General features: G+C 50.9%; 1 protein-coding gene across 2 annotated transcripts in view; it reads right to left on the bottom strand.

Annotated features, from left to right (window-relative positions):
* Nucleotides 1-3,962: 3,962 nt before the first annotated feature.
* Nucleotides 3,963-17,488, bottom strand: part of PARVA (parvin alpha) — a 145,507-nt gene continuing 131,981 nt past the window's right edge. For both annotated transcript variants that reach the window (XM_014844161.3, XM_070491139.1), the window contains exons 11-13: nt 15,814-15,915; nt 14,982-15,054; nt 3,963-6,009 (exon numbers count right to left, since the gene is read on the bottom strand). In XM_014844161.3, the coding sequence (XP_014699647.1) occupies nt 5,933-6,009; nt 14,982-15,054; nt 15,814-15,915 (252 nt within the window). In that variant the 3' untranslated portion in view covers nt 3,963-5,932. The remainder of the gene's footprint in view (nt 6,010-14,981; nt 15,055-15,813; nt 15,916-17,488) is intronic.

The following is a 17,488-nucleotide window of genomic DNA, read 5'->3' as shown; positions in this document are numbered from 1 at the left end:
TGCCAGCATCAAAGCTAGTGCCCATGTGTGTGCAGAAGGCCCAGGGAGTCAGGCGAGACGAGACACCGCTCAGGTCTCGGGCGCCGGCTAAGGAGAAGAGACATTCTGGGGCAGACACCCGCTGGACTGGTCTCCAACCCGGGACCTCCCAAGCAGAGGTTTCCAAGGATATTTCTTGTATTTCAAAACTCCCAGTGAAAATACTATACCTTCCTAAGAATATGTTTCACAAGACACTAACCGTGAAGTGTAAGGGGCTCACTAACGTGGTAAGCATTGTAACAATACTAATTCATGCTGATTAATATGGACTGGGAAAATGAAATTATTATTTTGCCTCCAGGAAGCCTACGCCTTGCCCTGCCACAGGCTGGATGACAGCATCCCCCCCCCCCCCCCCACCCCACTGAATCCACACAGGGATAAAACAGCAGCAGTCCTCCGTGGTGAGAAGGTTGGAGGCACTGGTCCCCAGGGATCAGCTTTCCGTCTGGTAGTCCTCTTCCATCCTTTGCTTCTCATAAGCAGCCTCATCCAGTCTGCCGGTCCCTTACCACTTCGCAGAGGACCGAAATGTGGAGAGGCTGGGGATGCTTTAGGAGCTCCTGCCCTCTCAGCAGCCCCAGTGATGGAGTATTAGGACCACGCAGCAGGTGCTGCCTTAGAACAGCACACCTAGGCTTCCAGCTCGTGCTTGGGGCCAGATTGAGGAGTGCGGCAGGGGCGGCCAGAGGCTCTATCTCCTCTCCTAACCTCTTTGCTCTCTACCCATGACCATGAGGTGTAGGTGGGAAATGGCAGCCTCAGACCGCCATACCGCCAACGTATCTTTCCCCGAAGTTTTCCCACTTGGTGGCCAAAAGGCCTAACAAAAATTGCTTCCCATTTTTCTTATGATAAAACCTGCAATCCTCTGATGGGACACATCTTCTTCCTCCTCACTCTTTGTACAATAGCCATCCCGGCTTTCTGTCAATTCCTCCAGGGAGCTGAGTCTCCCGGCTCGGGATCCCCACCTGTGCTGTTCTCTTGAACAGCAAGCTCTTCACTTGAGTAGCTTGACGATTCGTGTGTCACTTTAAAACGTCACTTGGCCAGAGAACTCTCTTGACCTCAGAATCTAAGTGAGACCTCTTTTATAGTTTTTTGTACTTTCCTTCACAGCGGTGATCACAATTTGTAAGTACCATCGATTTGTGATTATTTTTCAGGCATCTCTCCCATTATACTGTGAGCTCACTCGCCACTGGACACAGTACCCCTGACACATTGTAGATGCTCGGCACATCCTCGTGGACCATATGGCCAAATGGTTAAATGGGTGGACGAGTTCCACAGAGTCTGCATCCTGCAAATGTCTCAGGGGGTAAATAGGTCCCGTGCTGAAACACCATCGGGACGTGCCCTCTTCTGTCTCCCCTTAGAGAGGGATAATGCATTAGTGTAAGAAACTCTGAGATGGGCTCCAAATAGAAAACAAAAACAAAGCAAAAGATAAAACCGAACCTAAGAAAGCGAGATTAATCTTCTTTAGCTTCATGTCTCTCAAACTTATTTGAATGTGAAGTTTTTTTACCTAACCTTCTGCAGAATGTACTTAAGAGATGCTTCACTGGTGGCTTCCGACCTGGGAAGGTTGTCAGGCTTGGTGTGGGGGCCGCCCATCCTGCGCTGACCTCCCTCACGGTTGCCTTGCCGTTGTCGAGAGCACATAGGCACGTATTCTCTGTGCAACCACCACTGCAGTAAAGCAGGGGGCAGGAGCAAATTTCGAAGTTAGCCTGGATTTATATTTTTCAGGGAAAAGAGGGAAAAAACAGTCAAAACTTTGTGTTTGCAGACAGAATCTTTGTCCAGCCATGTGTCACCTAATGACAAGGATACATTCTGAGAAATGCATCATTAGGTGATTTCGTCGTTATGTGAACATCATAGAATATACTTACACAAACCTAGATGGTAAAGCCTACTACACACCTAGCCTTTATGATACTCATCTTATGGGACCACCGTCCGTCACTGACCAAAACGTCGTTATGTGGCTCGTGACTGTAGTTACGGCTGCGAGCAGCTCTTACATACTAACCTGTCTTTTGCGGAGACCTGAATCTGCAAGCATTGGGAAGCTGGTGTGTAGACTTCAGCCCCTTAGCAGGTGAGTGAGTCCACCTATTACCCAGTATTTGCATCTCAATGCAGTTTTCTTGTTCTCAGTATCCGCAGCAACTCTCTTGAATTTTCCAATAGACCTAAGTGAATTTTATGGGGGGAGATTGCATCAATATTAGCATTAGTGAGGGTTTCGGGACTTATTTCTCTTGCATATCTTGGATGTTTTATGTGGGGAGGTTCTTGAGGTGGGGCTGTATTAAAGGCAGTGAATCTCAAATTATTTTTGACCAGCTCACACTTGAGCAAAACTGCTTTGACCTACTGGCTCTATCTAGTCTCATTTTGCAGTGGAAAAATAAATTTGTGATAATTGTCGGGGAGTGGATTATGTATACATTGCTCTAGCACTGGAGAACGGATGGTTCATATTTGAACCACAGTGTATACATGGCTTAGAGTCTGGTTATTGGAAAATTACAGCCCCACAATACTGTTCATGCAAATAAGCTTCAGTATATTCTGTAGTGTTAGCCAAGCAACCCACAACAAAGTCAACTGATCATGATAAAGCTACGCTAACAGTAATTCATAATTAAAAAGTACCCGGAGCAGCAATTGCAAATCGCAACCAATTCAAGGCGACACTGATGATGTGCTGATAAACAGTCCCCCTCCCAGGTTTTGGAAATGTCAACTCTGCCCGCACATGTGAAACCGGAGCCTTCCGGTAGAGGAGGCCAGCAGCGCGTGGGGGCGGGGCTTCTTGGGGACTCAGGCACGTTGGGGACTTTCTTAGTTGATTACAAATTAGTAGCCCTAGTAATATGCACAAATGAAAAGCTTCATCAAAGTGCATGCAATTCCCCATAATAACCCAAAGGAGGCCTTTCAAAGAAATTCGGTTCCAGGCACATGAGAATGTCTCTGGTAATACGCCCCCGCCCCCACCCCAGTCCTGTCTTTGAAATCACCATCCAGGCAGCATTTCCTCCTCGGGGAGGGCTTCCAGTGCCTCGCTCAAGCAGACCAGAGATGTGCATTTGGCTTTACAAAGCGCTCAGATTCTCATTTTAAAATGTGAAAGGTTTTAATACCCAGTGTAAAATCATTGCCAAGAGATAACATTAAGTGGAAAAAGCAATGCGCATGACAGTATGTATAGTATGCTATTTATGTAAAAAAAAAAACCAACCCAACGATTTTATATGTTTGTTGATGCTTTATATGACTGGAATGTCTTGGGAAGTGAAACTAAGAAACAGAGCAAAACAGTTGCCCCTGCTGAGGGGTGCTGGCTGCTGGGGGAGGGGAGGGAGGGCGATTCAGGTATTTCACTAGATACCCATTCATGATTTTTAAATTTTGCACCATTTATGTATTAACTATTAAAAATATCAATGAATTTAAATTTAGAAAAGAAGAGAAAAGGGGGGGAAAAAAAGGACCCAGGGAACTTACCGAGACTCGATTCTTGTCTCAGTTTCTTTTTTTGGGAAGAGAGGATGGTTAAGTTTGGTTTATTTATTGTTTTGATGCCTTTCCCTTCTTTGAAAACACGGGCATGTAATAAGCAGGAGATTCTGGAATCTAAAGAAAACCCTTTGAGCGAGACAACAGGGTTGTAAACCCAGGCCGGGGCCCTGGGATGCTGGCTGAGGCTAAGGCCTCAGTCTCCAAACACAATTTTCTGATAATTAGACCTGTTACTGAACAATTTTCTAGGTGTTCTGACGTGTTTTCACACTGTGTATACATAAAATATAAAAAGGGGTGCTCTTCATAAGGGCCCTTGTTACATGGACCTTTGCAGCTTGAAGAGAAGGAAAAAAAAGACAAAAAAGGAGACAAAATTCATACAGCAAAGCATGTTTAAATGAACGCATCTCTCTTATTTCACCCGCTTCAGCATTGCTCAAGGGGACAAAGCAATGATTTATCTTGATTTGCCATCAGCAATTTAAAAGAAAGCAAACAGAAATATTACACTATTTAGCGTTTCCTAATAAAAAAAGGAATATTTCATTGATTAGGTAAAAAAGAATTGTATTCTTTCACATAAATTGACACAAGAGAGTACACTGTCTCTACGTCTTAAACGCTCACTCTGCTGAGTAACAATTCTTTCTGAGAGCAAAATATCCAGAGAAATATGTAGCATATCTAAATTTCACGGGTTCTGAGTGACTGCAGATAGACCGTAGCGTAAGAAATGTTTAGAAGCTGGAAGGAAATGTTTTGGACAACACGAGAGGCCTAATTCAGGGTGGCGTAGATGGAGACCAAAATGAATTCTTTAAACTAGAGACGGACTTTGTGCAATGGCCTAGTGACAAAAGCAGGCACAGACTTCTGGAGGCGGGACCCAGGGTGCTGTCCATCTGGCATATTTAGGAAAATTTTATAATGAAAACATAATATCAGTAAAAGTTATTAATTGTGCCAAGGCCTTGGTCCATTTACGAAGATTGTAAACCCCACAAGCCCCATCCCTTTGTCTGTATTCCCCTAGACGTTAAGTATGCAAATATCTCCCCCACGCTTCTTGTCCCCGTGCTCACCCCCCCTTTCAGCCCCTTTCCCGTTCCTCCAGGACCCGGCAGCCTGGGGCCCTAGAGGCCTGGGTTTCAAAGTCAGGTTCACAGAGAGGGGACACAAGTAACCACAAGCCCACGGGCAGCCACGCAATGAAACTGCTCGGCTTGGGTCTAAATGACTGACATTTTTTCCTCGCCTGAATTAGCCGATAATTGCCTGTGGGCAGACTTAGTCAGAAACGGTCTAAATGATCAATTAGAAGGCAAAAAGGAGTTCCTTTCTTTAAAGTTCAAGGGTCCCTGTTGAAGAGCTCCACTTCCGAAGCCATGCTCACACGGGCCTGCGCCCAGCTCTCTGCGGGGCCTGAGCATACTCTCCCTTGGCCACACGATAATGAATTGAGTACTTATTTTGCAGGAAAATATAGGGCATTTCCATTACATGCAATCAAGCAAAAAGGCTGCAAAATGTGCCACTCCATTAATTTTAAACAGAATCCTTCCCAAATGTCACCCTGAAACCAGAGTCTGGGGTTATTACAAATCTGAAGGAATTAAGAGTAATTTTCATTTGTACAAAGGAGTTGAGGGCCATGACTCCTGCCACACACACACTATTAATTGGGTTCAATCTGATGTGCCAATTTTAGTGTGAATCACTTAGTCCTGACCTAGCTGCCTGGTGGTGAGCTCAGTGGGCTCCTGTCTTCTTTGAGGCTGCACGTGCATGCATATACACACACACACACAACTCCAGAGTGCGCAAAGAATGTGATGTGATGGGCTAGTTATTAACAAAAATGTTGTTCAAAGAGAAAAAACAAATGCCAGCTTCTGGCAAGTCCCTTCACCTCTCTGAGCCTCAGTTTCCTCATCTGTAAAAGGGGCTTCTAACACCTGCTTCAACGGAAGTCACGAGGATTAATGAATCTGAGTACGTCACGCACCTAGTGTGGTGCCTGGTGCATAGTTTACACCCACTGAGTGGTAACTATTATCTTTATTTTCATCTTCTTGGGGGGGCGTCTCTTGTGCCTAAGCTAGTTTCCAAGTCACGCTGAGGGAAACCTGGACCTGGACCAGGATGGGGACAACCTTCCCAGGCCATCGCGGGGCCAGTCCCCAGGGCCTGGGAGGTGTGGGTCAGCCCACTGAGTTGTTGATCGTTTCCTTCCTAATCGCAGTTCCCGCGATCTCCGGGCTGTAGCTGGACTTGCAGGCGAGCACAGAGCAGGCGGCAGGAGGAAGCGGGCGGAGGCGGTTGGGAGGAGAGTCCCGCCTGCCCCTCACTCCACGTTCCGGTACTTGGTGAAGAGATTGTACAGCACTCGCAGTGTGGATTTCAGGTCGCAGTTGACGATGTCTGCAGAGAAAACAAAAAACACCCCTTGCTTCAGGGGGGCCGCTGGCCCAAAGTTGGCATCTGCTGCCCCCTTCCATCCACCACCCCCTTCACGTGCCCAGCACGTGCTGGGGTGGGATCCCCATCACCCACAGGACGTCCTGCTGGGAGAGAAGTGCAACCCCATGAGATGACCAGGGCCAGGTGGGCGTCGAAGGATGGCCGGGGTGGGCAGCGAGGGGCAGAGGTGCTGGGCATGGGGGGAGGGTCCTCACCTCTCCCTAAAATGAAGCAGACCCCAGAGCATGCAGCCTTTGCCCTGGAAACAGCATCTCCAGGTGACAGGGGTGCTGGCCCCAGCCTGACTCTGTCCCCCCAGTCTCCCTGTCCACAGAGTCAGCCTTGACTGGTGGAGGAGGGAAGGGCCTGGGGGTGCAGCGCGGAGAGGCGCTGAGTTAGGACTAAGCTGCCTCTGCATCTAGGAGCGAGGGCCCTAGAGAGCAAGGAAGCCCACCTGGCAGAAAGTACTCAGGAAACGCGTCACCAGGGGACCGACGGCTTCAGGTGAGGAGAGAGCAAAGCAGCAGGGTTTGAAACTAGAAGTTGGGGCTATATTCTCTGGAGAGATCCCAGAGGCACAAGCCTGATGACTAGGAAAGTCGGGACAGTGGTTCTCTTTAGGCGAGAGGTTGAGGATTCTGTTCAGAAAGAGCAGGTTGGCGGGAACTCTCAGGAGCTGGGGTGACTCTTGTCCTTGGGCCAAGTGGGGGTGACGTGGTGGCTTGCTGGACAATATTTCACCAGCCTGTAATCTACGCTTTACGCACCTTTCTGGAGATGCGGTATTTTTCACGGTAAAAATGATTTTAAAAAAACCTAACTGTGCAGAAGGTCAGATGAGGCAAATGATGTAAGAGAAAATAATAAATGCTCTGGGACTCAGAGGTGGGAGAGATCAGGCTGAGCCACTGGAAAAGGAGGGACTGGGGACGACGTCAGGACTCTAGCAGCGCCCTGCTCAACAGGAACAGAGGTCTTTCAAGACCAAGCACGGCAGGAGGCCAAAGGCTCCAGCAGGCCGGGCTATGGCTCCCAGGGGCCCTCAGACCCCAGGCTCCAGGCACCGCAAAGATCCACACCGACTGGGCTACTAGCTGAGGGTCCCGGGCTAAGGAACCTTCTTAGGACTCTCCCCACCCCTGAGCTCCTCTGCCCCTCCCAGGCTTTATCCCAGTTGCAGACCTACCCTGCTCCACCCAGCTGGGCTAGGACTCTGCTCCTAGCTCTCTTGCTGATAGACCAGGGGCTCCCAAGGACCACCAGAGAGGGCTGGAGCTCAGCTCCCTTTCTGCTCCCATGTTGGTTCATGCACACATCTGAGCCTCTACCTGGGGCCCTGCCTGGTGGCTCAGCCCTGCTCATACTGAATCACCCTCTGCCAGGGAAGTCCTATGCCGTCTGCATTGATTCCTTTCTCTCCTGACTGCTTGGTGTTGAGTGTTTCTTAAATTCCACCCAAGTCAAAGAACAGGAAGTTACTCCAGGAAAGAATTGCTAGAAAGGCAGAGCAGGGCAGAGGTGAACTCACCAAGGGAGCGAGCGTGAAGGAGGAGGTAGGATGGCACTGGGGCCACTGCAGCAGGCTTCTAACTGGGCTTTTCAAAGCCTCTAGCCCTTTCCGATCCATTCTACTCACATGGCTAGCCCATTCAGCCTCCAGGTATGGTTGTGCAGGACGTGCACTGCACAACACCAGGGCACATGGTCCACATTTCCAGGGCATCATTACCATAGACCACAACATAAACGGTGGTCCTTGGAGTTGTGCAGCTCACAATTTGTATGGCCACAGCCATTTCATTTGAGATACGGTCCAAAAGCCTAAATCACAGCTTTGCAAGGCATAACCCCACCCACCTTTTCAGTCTCACTTCACGCCGCAGTCCCCCCCATTCACTATGCACCCGTCACAGCAGCTCCTCTCTCCACCTCGCAATGGGCTGCACTCCTCTGTCGTCTTGGCCTCTGCACATGCTGTGGCCACATCTAGATTACTCTCCCCAAGCAGCTGATGCTCCTGCAGACCTCAGCTCTGAGCACCACCTCCTCTGGGAAGCCCTCCGGACCCCTGGCCTGGGGAAGGGCGACCCGCTTATGTCTCTAAGCCCCCACGCTCTTCCTTCGTGGCACTCACTCCAGCTCTAAATGAGTGATTCGTATGCTTTGATGCAATCTGTCTCTGCCCCGGACGCTGAGCAACCTCACCACAGGCAGCCTGTCTTGTTTTGCTCCAGTGCCTGGCCCAGTACGTGGCATGCACAGACCTCAACAGATATTAACGGATAAGTGAATGAATGATTGCCCAGTGCCCTGGGAACCAAGGAAGAAAATTCCAGAAAGAGAGAGGGGCCAACACGGCCACATGCTCCCAAGAGGGTGAAGAGGTGAGGGCTGCACGAGGTCCCAGGGGACACGGTCCCAGCTGCTGGCGTGAGAGAGAGCTGGGCCACGTGCAGGGGCAGGCACAGGGTCCACAGCAGAATGGGCAGAGGAGAAGTGGAGGTGGCAGGCACGGCGCAAAGGAGGAATCTGGGGGCCCAATGAAGGCCCCATGTGGATGGAGGCAGGAGGATTTGTTCCCCCCTTTTAGAGATGGGTGAGTTCTGCCATTAGAGAAAGAAAACGTTCACAACGGGAGGACCATTTTATTGAATGTTAGGGCCCACTAAGGTTTGAAGCCCATCTTCACTATACCTGTGTGACCCAGTTAGAGTCACTAAACTTCTCTGAATCACTTTTCTCACCGGTAAAATTGGGTTTTATGAAAAACACCCAGAACACAGGAAGGACTCCCTAAATGGTAATTGCCTCCCTGCTTTCCCTTCTTTGCCTGTTAGCAGAGCTGTTACGTACAGTAGTGCAGTCTGTGCACTGCACAACTCCAGGGGGCGCCATCCACATATACTAAGTCCTGCTTCTTGGGAAATCTGAGTTCCTCCTTCCTACAGGCCATCACCACTCGGTGGGCCTGATGAAGAGTGGGGACTGCAGTCAGAGACACTGCTTATTGTCTGTTCTTATCAAGAAAGCCACGGGCCACCCAGCTAGTTCCGGGCAGGCCAGTAGGTGGGCCGTCTCAGGCAGGAGAGGGGCTTTGAATGCCTGGGAATGAACTGTGACTCCAAACTATATACACAGGGCCTCTCTAAGGCCCTGGCCTAATAAATTGTGCGATTGGCAGCATACTACTGGTCTGATGGCAGTGGTGTGCTGGCCCAGGGCCCCTCTCTGGGAACGGCCAGTCAGAATGGTTCGGCTCTTGGTTAGAGACAGCCAGAGCAGAGCCGGGCTGTCTGGGGCCAAGGAAGTAAGAAATCAGACTCAAGGCCCCTCCAGGGAGAAAGCAGCCTCGGGCCAAGGGGAGAGGGCTCCATGCTTTTTCCTTTCCCCCGGTGGCATTAGCGAGTCTTCCTGTCCGCCAGCAGACCGTCCAAAACGAATTCATGTTCTCCAAATGATGCAGAAGTCAAAGGACGGAGGGGACCTCTCCTCACGGCAGAAACCCAGGCTCTCCACAGGGGGACATGGTCCCACGTGGAGGGGCCCTCCCTGGGCCCATGTGCCCCCCACCTCCAGCCTTCTTCACGCCAATCTGAGGCAGCTGCTCAGGCCCCTTCTCTGAAGCCCCCTCACCCCCTCCCCACCTTCCCCTGGGTCCCTGAGTCCCTTGACCAAGGTGGGAGGACTCCTGGTGGCTCAGTGCCACCAGGTGGCGGCGGCTGGAATAAGTTGGGTGGCCACACGCTGGGGGGGGGTGAGCCCAGCCCCCAGGTGTCCCTCATGTTCCGGCCTCCACCCCACCCCCACGGACCCAGCTCATCCTCAGTCTCTGCCTCCCTTTCCCGTGTGCTCCCTATTCCCCACCAGGACAGAATCCATCCTTTGGAGAGGGGTCATTTTATTGGTGGCCTGCTACTCTAGCTGGTGAATTTGCCATTTTCTTTGCCATATTTAAAATGTTTTTTTAATGTGTAAACATCCAGAAAAGGACATGCCACATATGTGTGCAGTTCTAAGCACTTGGAAGAGAACCCTTACGTAACCAGCACCACGTAAAACTAGAACACTGCCAGCAACCTAGCAGCCCCTCCCTCTCTACACTCTGGTCACAACCTTCTCTCTCCGCAAAGATAACAGTGTCCTGACTCGTGATGACTGACTCGCTCTTCCTCACAGTTCCGCCAGTAACATCTGCACTCTCACACGGCAGATTTCAGTTTTGCCTGTTTTTATACTTTATATAAATGGAATCTTACTACGTGTACTCTTTTGTGATTTTCTTCTTATTTGTTCAAAATTATGTTGATAGGAGTCGCCCGTGTTGCATGAATGCTCATTTTTTAACACTTTTATTGAGGTATAACTTATTGTTTAATTGAGGTATAACTATAATTCCATAGTTTTCAAGAATAAATGCTTCTCAATTTGTTGTCTACTTCGGATAAATTTTCAGCACCCTGAAATAGTTGTTTTTGACCATTTTGTCCAGTTTTATGCCTGCTTTTTTGCAGAATAATCACTGAGCTCTTTACGCTGTGTAGCTGGAAGTCCCCCTCCTGGTCTCTCAGTCCACCTCTTGCTGTGTATCAATCCACGGTCGGAACATGCTCCAGCCTAGTTAGCAGGACGCTGGGGGCGCACACGTCAGGTCCAGCTGCCATGGCTGTTCTTGGCAGAGTCTCCTGCTCCACGGACGTGCATCCCCATGGGTGGAATGGCTGGGTCAGGTGGTGTGTTAGTTTCCTATTGCTGCTGTAAGTATCACAAATTTGGCAGCTTAAAACAACCCAAACTCGTTATCTTACAGCTCTAAACGTCTAAGTCCAAAATGGGTCTCACTGGGATGAAATCAGCTACCGGCAGGGCTGTGTTCTCTTCTGGGGACCCTCAGGGGGAACCTGTTTTCGTACTTTTTCCAGCTTCTAAGGACTGCTTGCAGTCTTTGGCTCACGGCCCCTTGCAACTGCAAGGCCAGCCATGGCCGGTCGGGTCTTTCTCACGCTGCATCGCTCTGACACTGAGTCTTCCGTTTCCCCTTCCCTTGTGATTACACTGGAACGACTCAGCCTGTCCACGATAACCTCCCCATCGTGAGATCCTCAACTTAGTCACATCTGCAAAGTCCCTTTTACCAGAAGGTAACAACGTATTAACCGATCCCCGGGATTAGGACATGGACATTTTGGGGAGTCATCATTCTGCCTACCACCTGAGGTATTAGAAATCTTCAACTATATTAGATAAGGACAAAGTATTTTCCAAAATGGTTGTATCAATTTACATTCACACCAGTTTCTTTTCCTTTTTCTTTTTTTTTTTGAGGAAGATTAGCTCTGAGCTAACATCTGCTGCCAATCCTCCTCTTTTTGCTGAGGAAGACTGGCCCTGAGCTAACATCCGTGCCCATCTTCCTCTACTTTATATGTGGGACGCCTGCCACTGCATGGCTTGCCAAGTGGCACCACGTCAGCACCCGGGATCCGAACCGGCGAACCCCGGGCCGCCAAAGCGGAACGTGCGAACTTAACCACTGTACCACCGGGCCGGCCCCGACATCAGTTTCAGTTGCTCTACATCCTTGCTAACACTTGATATCATCAGAGTTTTAAACGTTTGCCACTGTCTGGTCTACACACTATCTCCTCAGGAAACGGGGAACGGAAGTTGAACCATTTTTCCTCTTTCCAGCCACTGACCAAGTCCTTCCCCAAGTAGTACTGATCACCTAGAACTAAGCTGCCATCACCTGTCTGGATTTTCAGCATTGCTTGAAGTAGTCTGGTCCCAGCTCTCTGACTCCTTAAATTTTAGATATTCCATCAGCCTGCTGGCTCCCCCACATACAGGCTTCGTTCTTGCTTGGTACTAGATCCTTTCTGAGTCCCTGCCTGCCTGTGATGCTGGGTCCTAACCGTACTCGATGACGAGTCTACTTGCATGATGCTAGTAGGGTAGGTGTGTGCATTTGAAGACACGGTATGACGTCCTAAATAAAAAGCCACCAGCTTCACGCCAATATTTCAACTGCTCCATTGGCCATGAACTTGATGCTCACGCTTGACTTACCCCAGTTGGGATACTCCAAGGTTATGATGCCTGGGCAGCAAACGTCATCTGAGACGGAAAGCCAGTTTCCAGGGGATTGCAAGGCACAACAGAGCTTTAAGTGTCAAACAGCATACCGAGAATGCATTTTCCTGACCTTCAAAACCTTTTGCCATGAAAAATGCCTCCACCGCAGCCAATCTGATTTTGAAACACCTTCAAAGAATCACCCACATTGGCCCCTTTTGTAAAGTCTGCAGCATTTACTACTGAATTTCACTTTCCAGGTAGAAGCATAGAAACCAGAGGGAGGGCTGGGGTACACTTCTCACAAAGTACAGTTGCACAAAATACCATTTCAATTCTCCCTTATACGCTGAAAAACGTCCAGCATGGGCATGAGGCCCAGGGTAACAACAAATAAAACAGATGTGTATTTCCATTCACATTGGTCAGGAAGTTTCATATTAAGCGTCCAGTAACTGCACAAGAGAAGTCAACTATATGCCGAAATATCCCTATCGACTAATTGATATTGGGAAAACTCTCTGTCCTGAGGGAAATAAATGCCTCAGAACGGAAGCAGCAGCAGGAGTGCTTCCAATCTGTAACTGGGAAGTTTCATGCTAAGCAGTTCGAGAAAATGGAAGCAGAAATGCTGGCCAGAACTCTCCTGCTCTCTCTCCTACCCGGCAGGAGGGCGCTCTGGCCACAGGACCCTCAGATCCATTCCTAATGGCACTAGGATGGCTAGAGCGGCCTCGCCAGGGAGAGAGCCCCTAGAGGGACGCCAGCTTTGCTCGCGGTCCTCCCCTAGCAGTCACCAGGTGCTTAGACCAACATGATCATGAAAGAGAAGAAGCCAGAACTGACAGTTACTGAGGTCTGGAATGAGTCATGAGACAGGGGCCGACCCATTTCTCCACAATCCACCTCTCTCATCTGGTTTTCCTGCTTTCTCCTCCAGCTCCATAAGTAAAGGCATTCCCACGAGATACTGTCCTTAACCTTTTTCTTTTCTCTAAATGCCTTCCTGCTGTTCCACACTCTCTTGGCGTGTCGGCTTCCAATAAGGGGAGGACTTCCAGTTACATAACCACAGCCCCGATCTTTTCCCCGAACTCCAGTTCCTCTTGGTCAATGCCTAGGTGTCAATCTCAAAGTTTCCAAAGCTGACATCCTCATGTCCCCTCCCAAGCTTGTTTTCCCTCCCGGGTTCCCCAGTGCTGCTGACGGTGCTCCACATCTAAACATCTGTTCTTCACACTGCCTTCCAAACGACCTCTCTGGAACAGAGCTCTGATCACATCACTTACCTGCTCAAGAACCTTCCATGACTCCCACTGCCTACAGGATAAAGTCTAAACTTTCTGTCTTGGCGTCAAGGTCCTCCAGGACCTAACACCAGCTTGCTTCACCCTCATCAACCATTATTCATTATTGACGAATATTCTTAATATTCTAGCCAAATAGGTAACTGCATACAGTCATTATTAGGGCAGCAGACAGCATTACATTTAGTCTCGTCATGTGCATGTCTCTAGGAGTTCCATTTTTACTGACATGAAAAATAGGCTCAGACGTGGTAAGTAAGTTGCCCAAGGCCACACAGCTCGTGGGCTGGGGACCGGACCCAGGACTGTCATGGGCTTGGCCACATGCTCTGCTGTGTCACAGACTGAGGCCCTCCCCATTCCCCAGGCGGGACTCTTGCTCACGTCATCATCCCGTCTGGGATGCCCACTCCTCTAGCCTAATCTCCAAACACAAAACCCCACCTGATCCTTACGGTTTAGCTCAACTGTCACCATCTCCATCAAACCGTCCCTCGCCGCAGACAGACGTGGTATCACCTCCTCAGTTCTCACAACCTCTTTTATCGCAGCTATCATGACTCTCATTCTGTTTTGGTGACGGGTGCACCTTTTCTCTCCCCTGGCTGGTTGCAAGTGCCTGTGGTCAGGGACGGTCCACCCTACCTGGCATGTCACGATCGATGGGGTCTCAGGCAACCAGACAGTCACTGAACGACCCCTCTATGAGGAGGTTTGAGGGGAGGGGCTTGGGGCAGAGGCAGCGACGGGGAGTGAAAGCACACAATCCCCACCTGTCCACCTGCTTTAAATGACTGGAAAAGTGCAAGCCAAGGGCCTGTGAGTGGCATTCTCAATGTCCCAATTTGACATAAACAGAAAATTATCTGCAACACAGTGTTGACTAACTAGCGCTGGTAAATGGAATATCACTCAGTAAGCGGCAGAAAATAAACATCTGTACCACCAAGAAGACTATGGGGGAGAACATGCCTCCTGCATGCACATGTGCACCCACGGCTCCAAGCGTGAGCACGAGGGGCTGCTGGAGCGTTTCGTTCCTTTGGCATTTTTTCCAGTCCTGTGTGTGCAATCCAGACCCGATAAATCCAGCCTCGTCCTGGGGCAGAGCTGGAGCGGGCAAAGGACACGAAAGGCATTTATGCTCAGAGCAGAGCTGCCTGCGATGACCCTGCATCCTCCCTGCCTGGGCCACAGCTCTCTGGCAGGTCAGCACTCAGCCCAGGGACAGAAGGACCTGGAATTCAGGCACAGGGCACTTCCCGCAGCAGCACGTCTGTTCTGCGCCACGTCTGCTCAGCTCTTGCCCCCGCCATCCCATGTGTGGGATTTCAGATTCTTTTTCTTCCCACGGCCGTGTGATTTGCAGATCACAAAGGGTCCCCAGGACTGAGCAGCTGCACCCTGTCCCGCCTTCCTCTGCCAATGGCAAAGCCTTCAGAGAAGAGGTCTCCCCTCTGCTATAGAACGGGAGCCTCGCCCTGAGCCCTGAGCGCTTGTGTGCAGGCAGAGGGTCTCGCCGTCTTGTCACAAACCCGGGGAAGAACAAACTACCTTCTGGCCGTGGTTTTGGCTTTTCCAACCCTCCATCTTGCATGAGCTCAAAGGCAAAGGAGACATTCAGGACCTGGAAAGAGAAATGCAGTGTATGTGGCGTTGGACGTGCATTCCTGGACCCGCAGTTGCCCCAGGACCGGCCCCTGGGAAGTGAAGCAGCCAGCACTGCAGTCAGACAGGCAGAGGCTGAGCTAAAATGAGGCCCTAATTTGGAGAAACGAGGCTACCAAAACAGGCAGGCCATGTGGCATGTTAGCTGGCGGGCCCTGACCTGCCGTTGGTGAGGCGCTCCTGGAGAAGTTCAAAGGCCTTTTCCTGTCCTGTGTTCCCATGTCAACTGCCAGGACTTTAAACTCAGGGATGTCAGTCGCATAGTTGAAAGGATAAGATGGAAGACATGTTCAAGAGGCAGAGAAGGGTTTCTGCTTTGGACCAAATGCCCCTTGTCTGGTGGGCAGGCGGTGGCAGCCTACGAAAGGTATCAGAACGAGGGTGCGTGTGGGCCTCAGGTCTGCCCAGTCTTGCAGCCACCTTCCCTGTCACCTCTGGGGAGAGGTGAGGCTGGGCTGTGGTATCTGGCAGGAGTGCATGCCTAGGGGACCACGCCAGGCTGCAAGGGGAAGGGAAAGTGGCTCAGGATGCTCGCTGGTCTGCAGGTAGCTGCTTCCCAGCTCAGCTGCTCATCAGGATGGGCCCCACATCCAACCAGTGAAGACCCTGGGCAGATGGGATGCCTGCTGCCTTCTTCCCCGACGGCCCTAGCAGAGGTGTGGGCAGATGAGTCGGGGCATGTGGACTAGGCGCCTCCCTTGACGTCACCTCTCCTTACCTTCTGTTCAAAGCTGTCGGGGGTCAGGAAGAAGCTGTGCAGGGGCACGAAATAGCCCTCCAGGAGCCCCATGAGCAGCACCAGGTACACCCCATCTGCAAACTGGAGGGAGAGAGCCGGCTGAAGGCACTGGGCCCCTGGGCCCCTGAGCCCCAGTCCAACCCCATCCAGGGGGCTTGTCAGCTTCCATGTCAACCTGCCGCAGGCTACATCCCCAGGCAGGCTGCTGGCAGGGCGTGGAGGCAGTCCCCGAGGCAGGAAGGTCTGCTCTGCAGCTGGCCTGCCCCATGTCTGGCTGGTCCAGCACAGAGGCCACAAGCCCATGGTCCTGATCTCAGCTGATCCAGCATTTCTTGAGCATCAACCACGTACCAAGCCCTGATCTGGCACGGGGACCACCGGGAGGGGTCAGGTGTGGCCCCTGCCCTCGAGGAGCTCACAGTCTGGTGGGGAGACTGAGGTAGAGGAAATGCAGCGGCTGCTCTGATGGAGGGAAGCACGGTGGCCTGCGTGAGAAGGACAGAGGTCACTCACTCCCACTGAAGGCCACCGGGGAGGCTTCTGGAGGAGGCACTGCCTGAATGGAGACCTGAGATTGAGCAGGAGTTAGCTCTTAGAGGAGCGAAAGGCGATGTCCATGGCCAATGGCATGAGGCTACTCAGGTGGCTTTCGCTTTATGAACGGAGAAAGACTCTAGTGTCAACCAGGCCTGGGCATTCTCCTTTCTCATCTCGCAGGGTATTACTGCTGAGGAGGCAGCTTAGCGTAGCTGTCATGAATGTGGGCTCCAGAGCTGGGCCTCCAGCTCCACTACTTACTAGCTGTGTGACTCCAGCAAGTTACATAACTTCTCTGGGCCTCATTTTTCTCATCTGTAAAATGGGGGTGATAACAGTATAGTATCTACTTAATAGGTTATCCTGAGGACTAAACCAGTTAAGGTGTGTAAAGCGCCTGGAACACCACTTGGCATGTAGGCAATTCTTAATGAATATTCACTGTTGCTATTACTATCCAGAGAAACAACAAAGCAATCAGGACACAACTTCCTGGCTCTTGTTGACAAAGCACAACTGTGCTGAGGGCCATGGCGAGAGGCTTAGAGCCTGGTCCCTTCCATGGAGGACAGTGGTGGCTGGACCAGTTGGGACCCTGGTCTGAGGGACAACAGACTCCTGGGCTAAGCAGAGGGGGGAGGCCTTCTCCTCGAGGGAGGGTGGGCGCTGGCAATGGGGGCAGGCTTGTGGAGGCAGCGGAGGCCTGTGGGGTGAGGGAAATTTGGACAGAGTAGGAGTCCCAGGTACAGAGGATGGCCTGAGCAAAGATATAGAGGTCAGATGCACATCTGATATTCTAGAATCTTTCAAAGGAGGCGGGACCACCAAATGTTTGTGGGCATAAACAGCAGTTGTTAGAGTATGCAAGAGGCCAAAGTTTTTGGAATCATCTTAGGAAACAGCAAAAACTAGACTGAACTGCCCGGAATGTGGGCTGGTCCCAGAGTCTAGAGTCGGAGCTCTGCTGGGTGACAGGCTGGTGGGCCTGCGGCTCAGCCTTGGTTATGGGAGGATGACCTTGGGCGAGGTCTTGACCTAAGAGCAGCTTCCTCCTTGCTCCCATCCATTGGCCTTCAACTCAGGCGGGCAGGGCCTGAGCATGACTCAACCGAGGGTG

The sequence above is a fragment of the Equus asinus genome, chromosome 20 (assembly GCF_041296235.1).
Source record: "Equus asinus isolate D_3611 breed Donkey chromosome 20, EquAss-T2T_v2, whole genome shotgun sequence".
NCBI classification, from domain to species: domain Eukaryota; kingdom Metazoa; phylum Chordata; class Mammalia; order Perissodactyla; family Equidae; genus Equus; species Equus asinus.
This window is presented reverse-complemented; position numbering and strand designations above follow the sequence as displayed.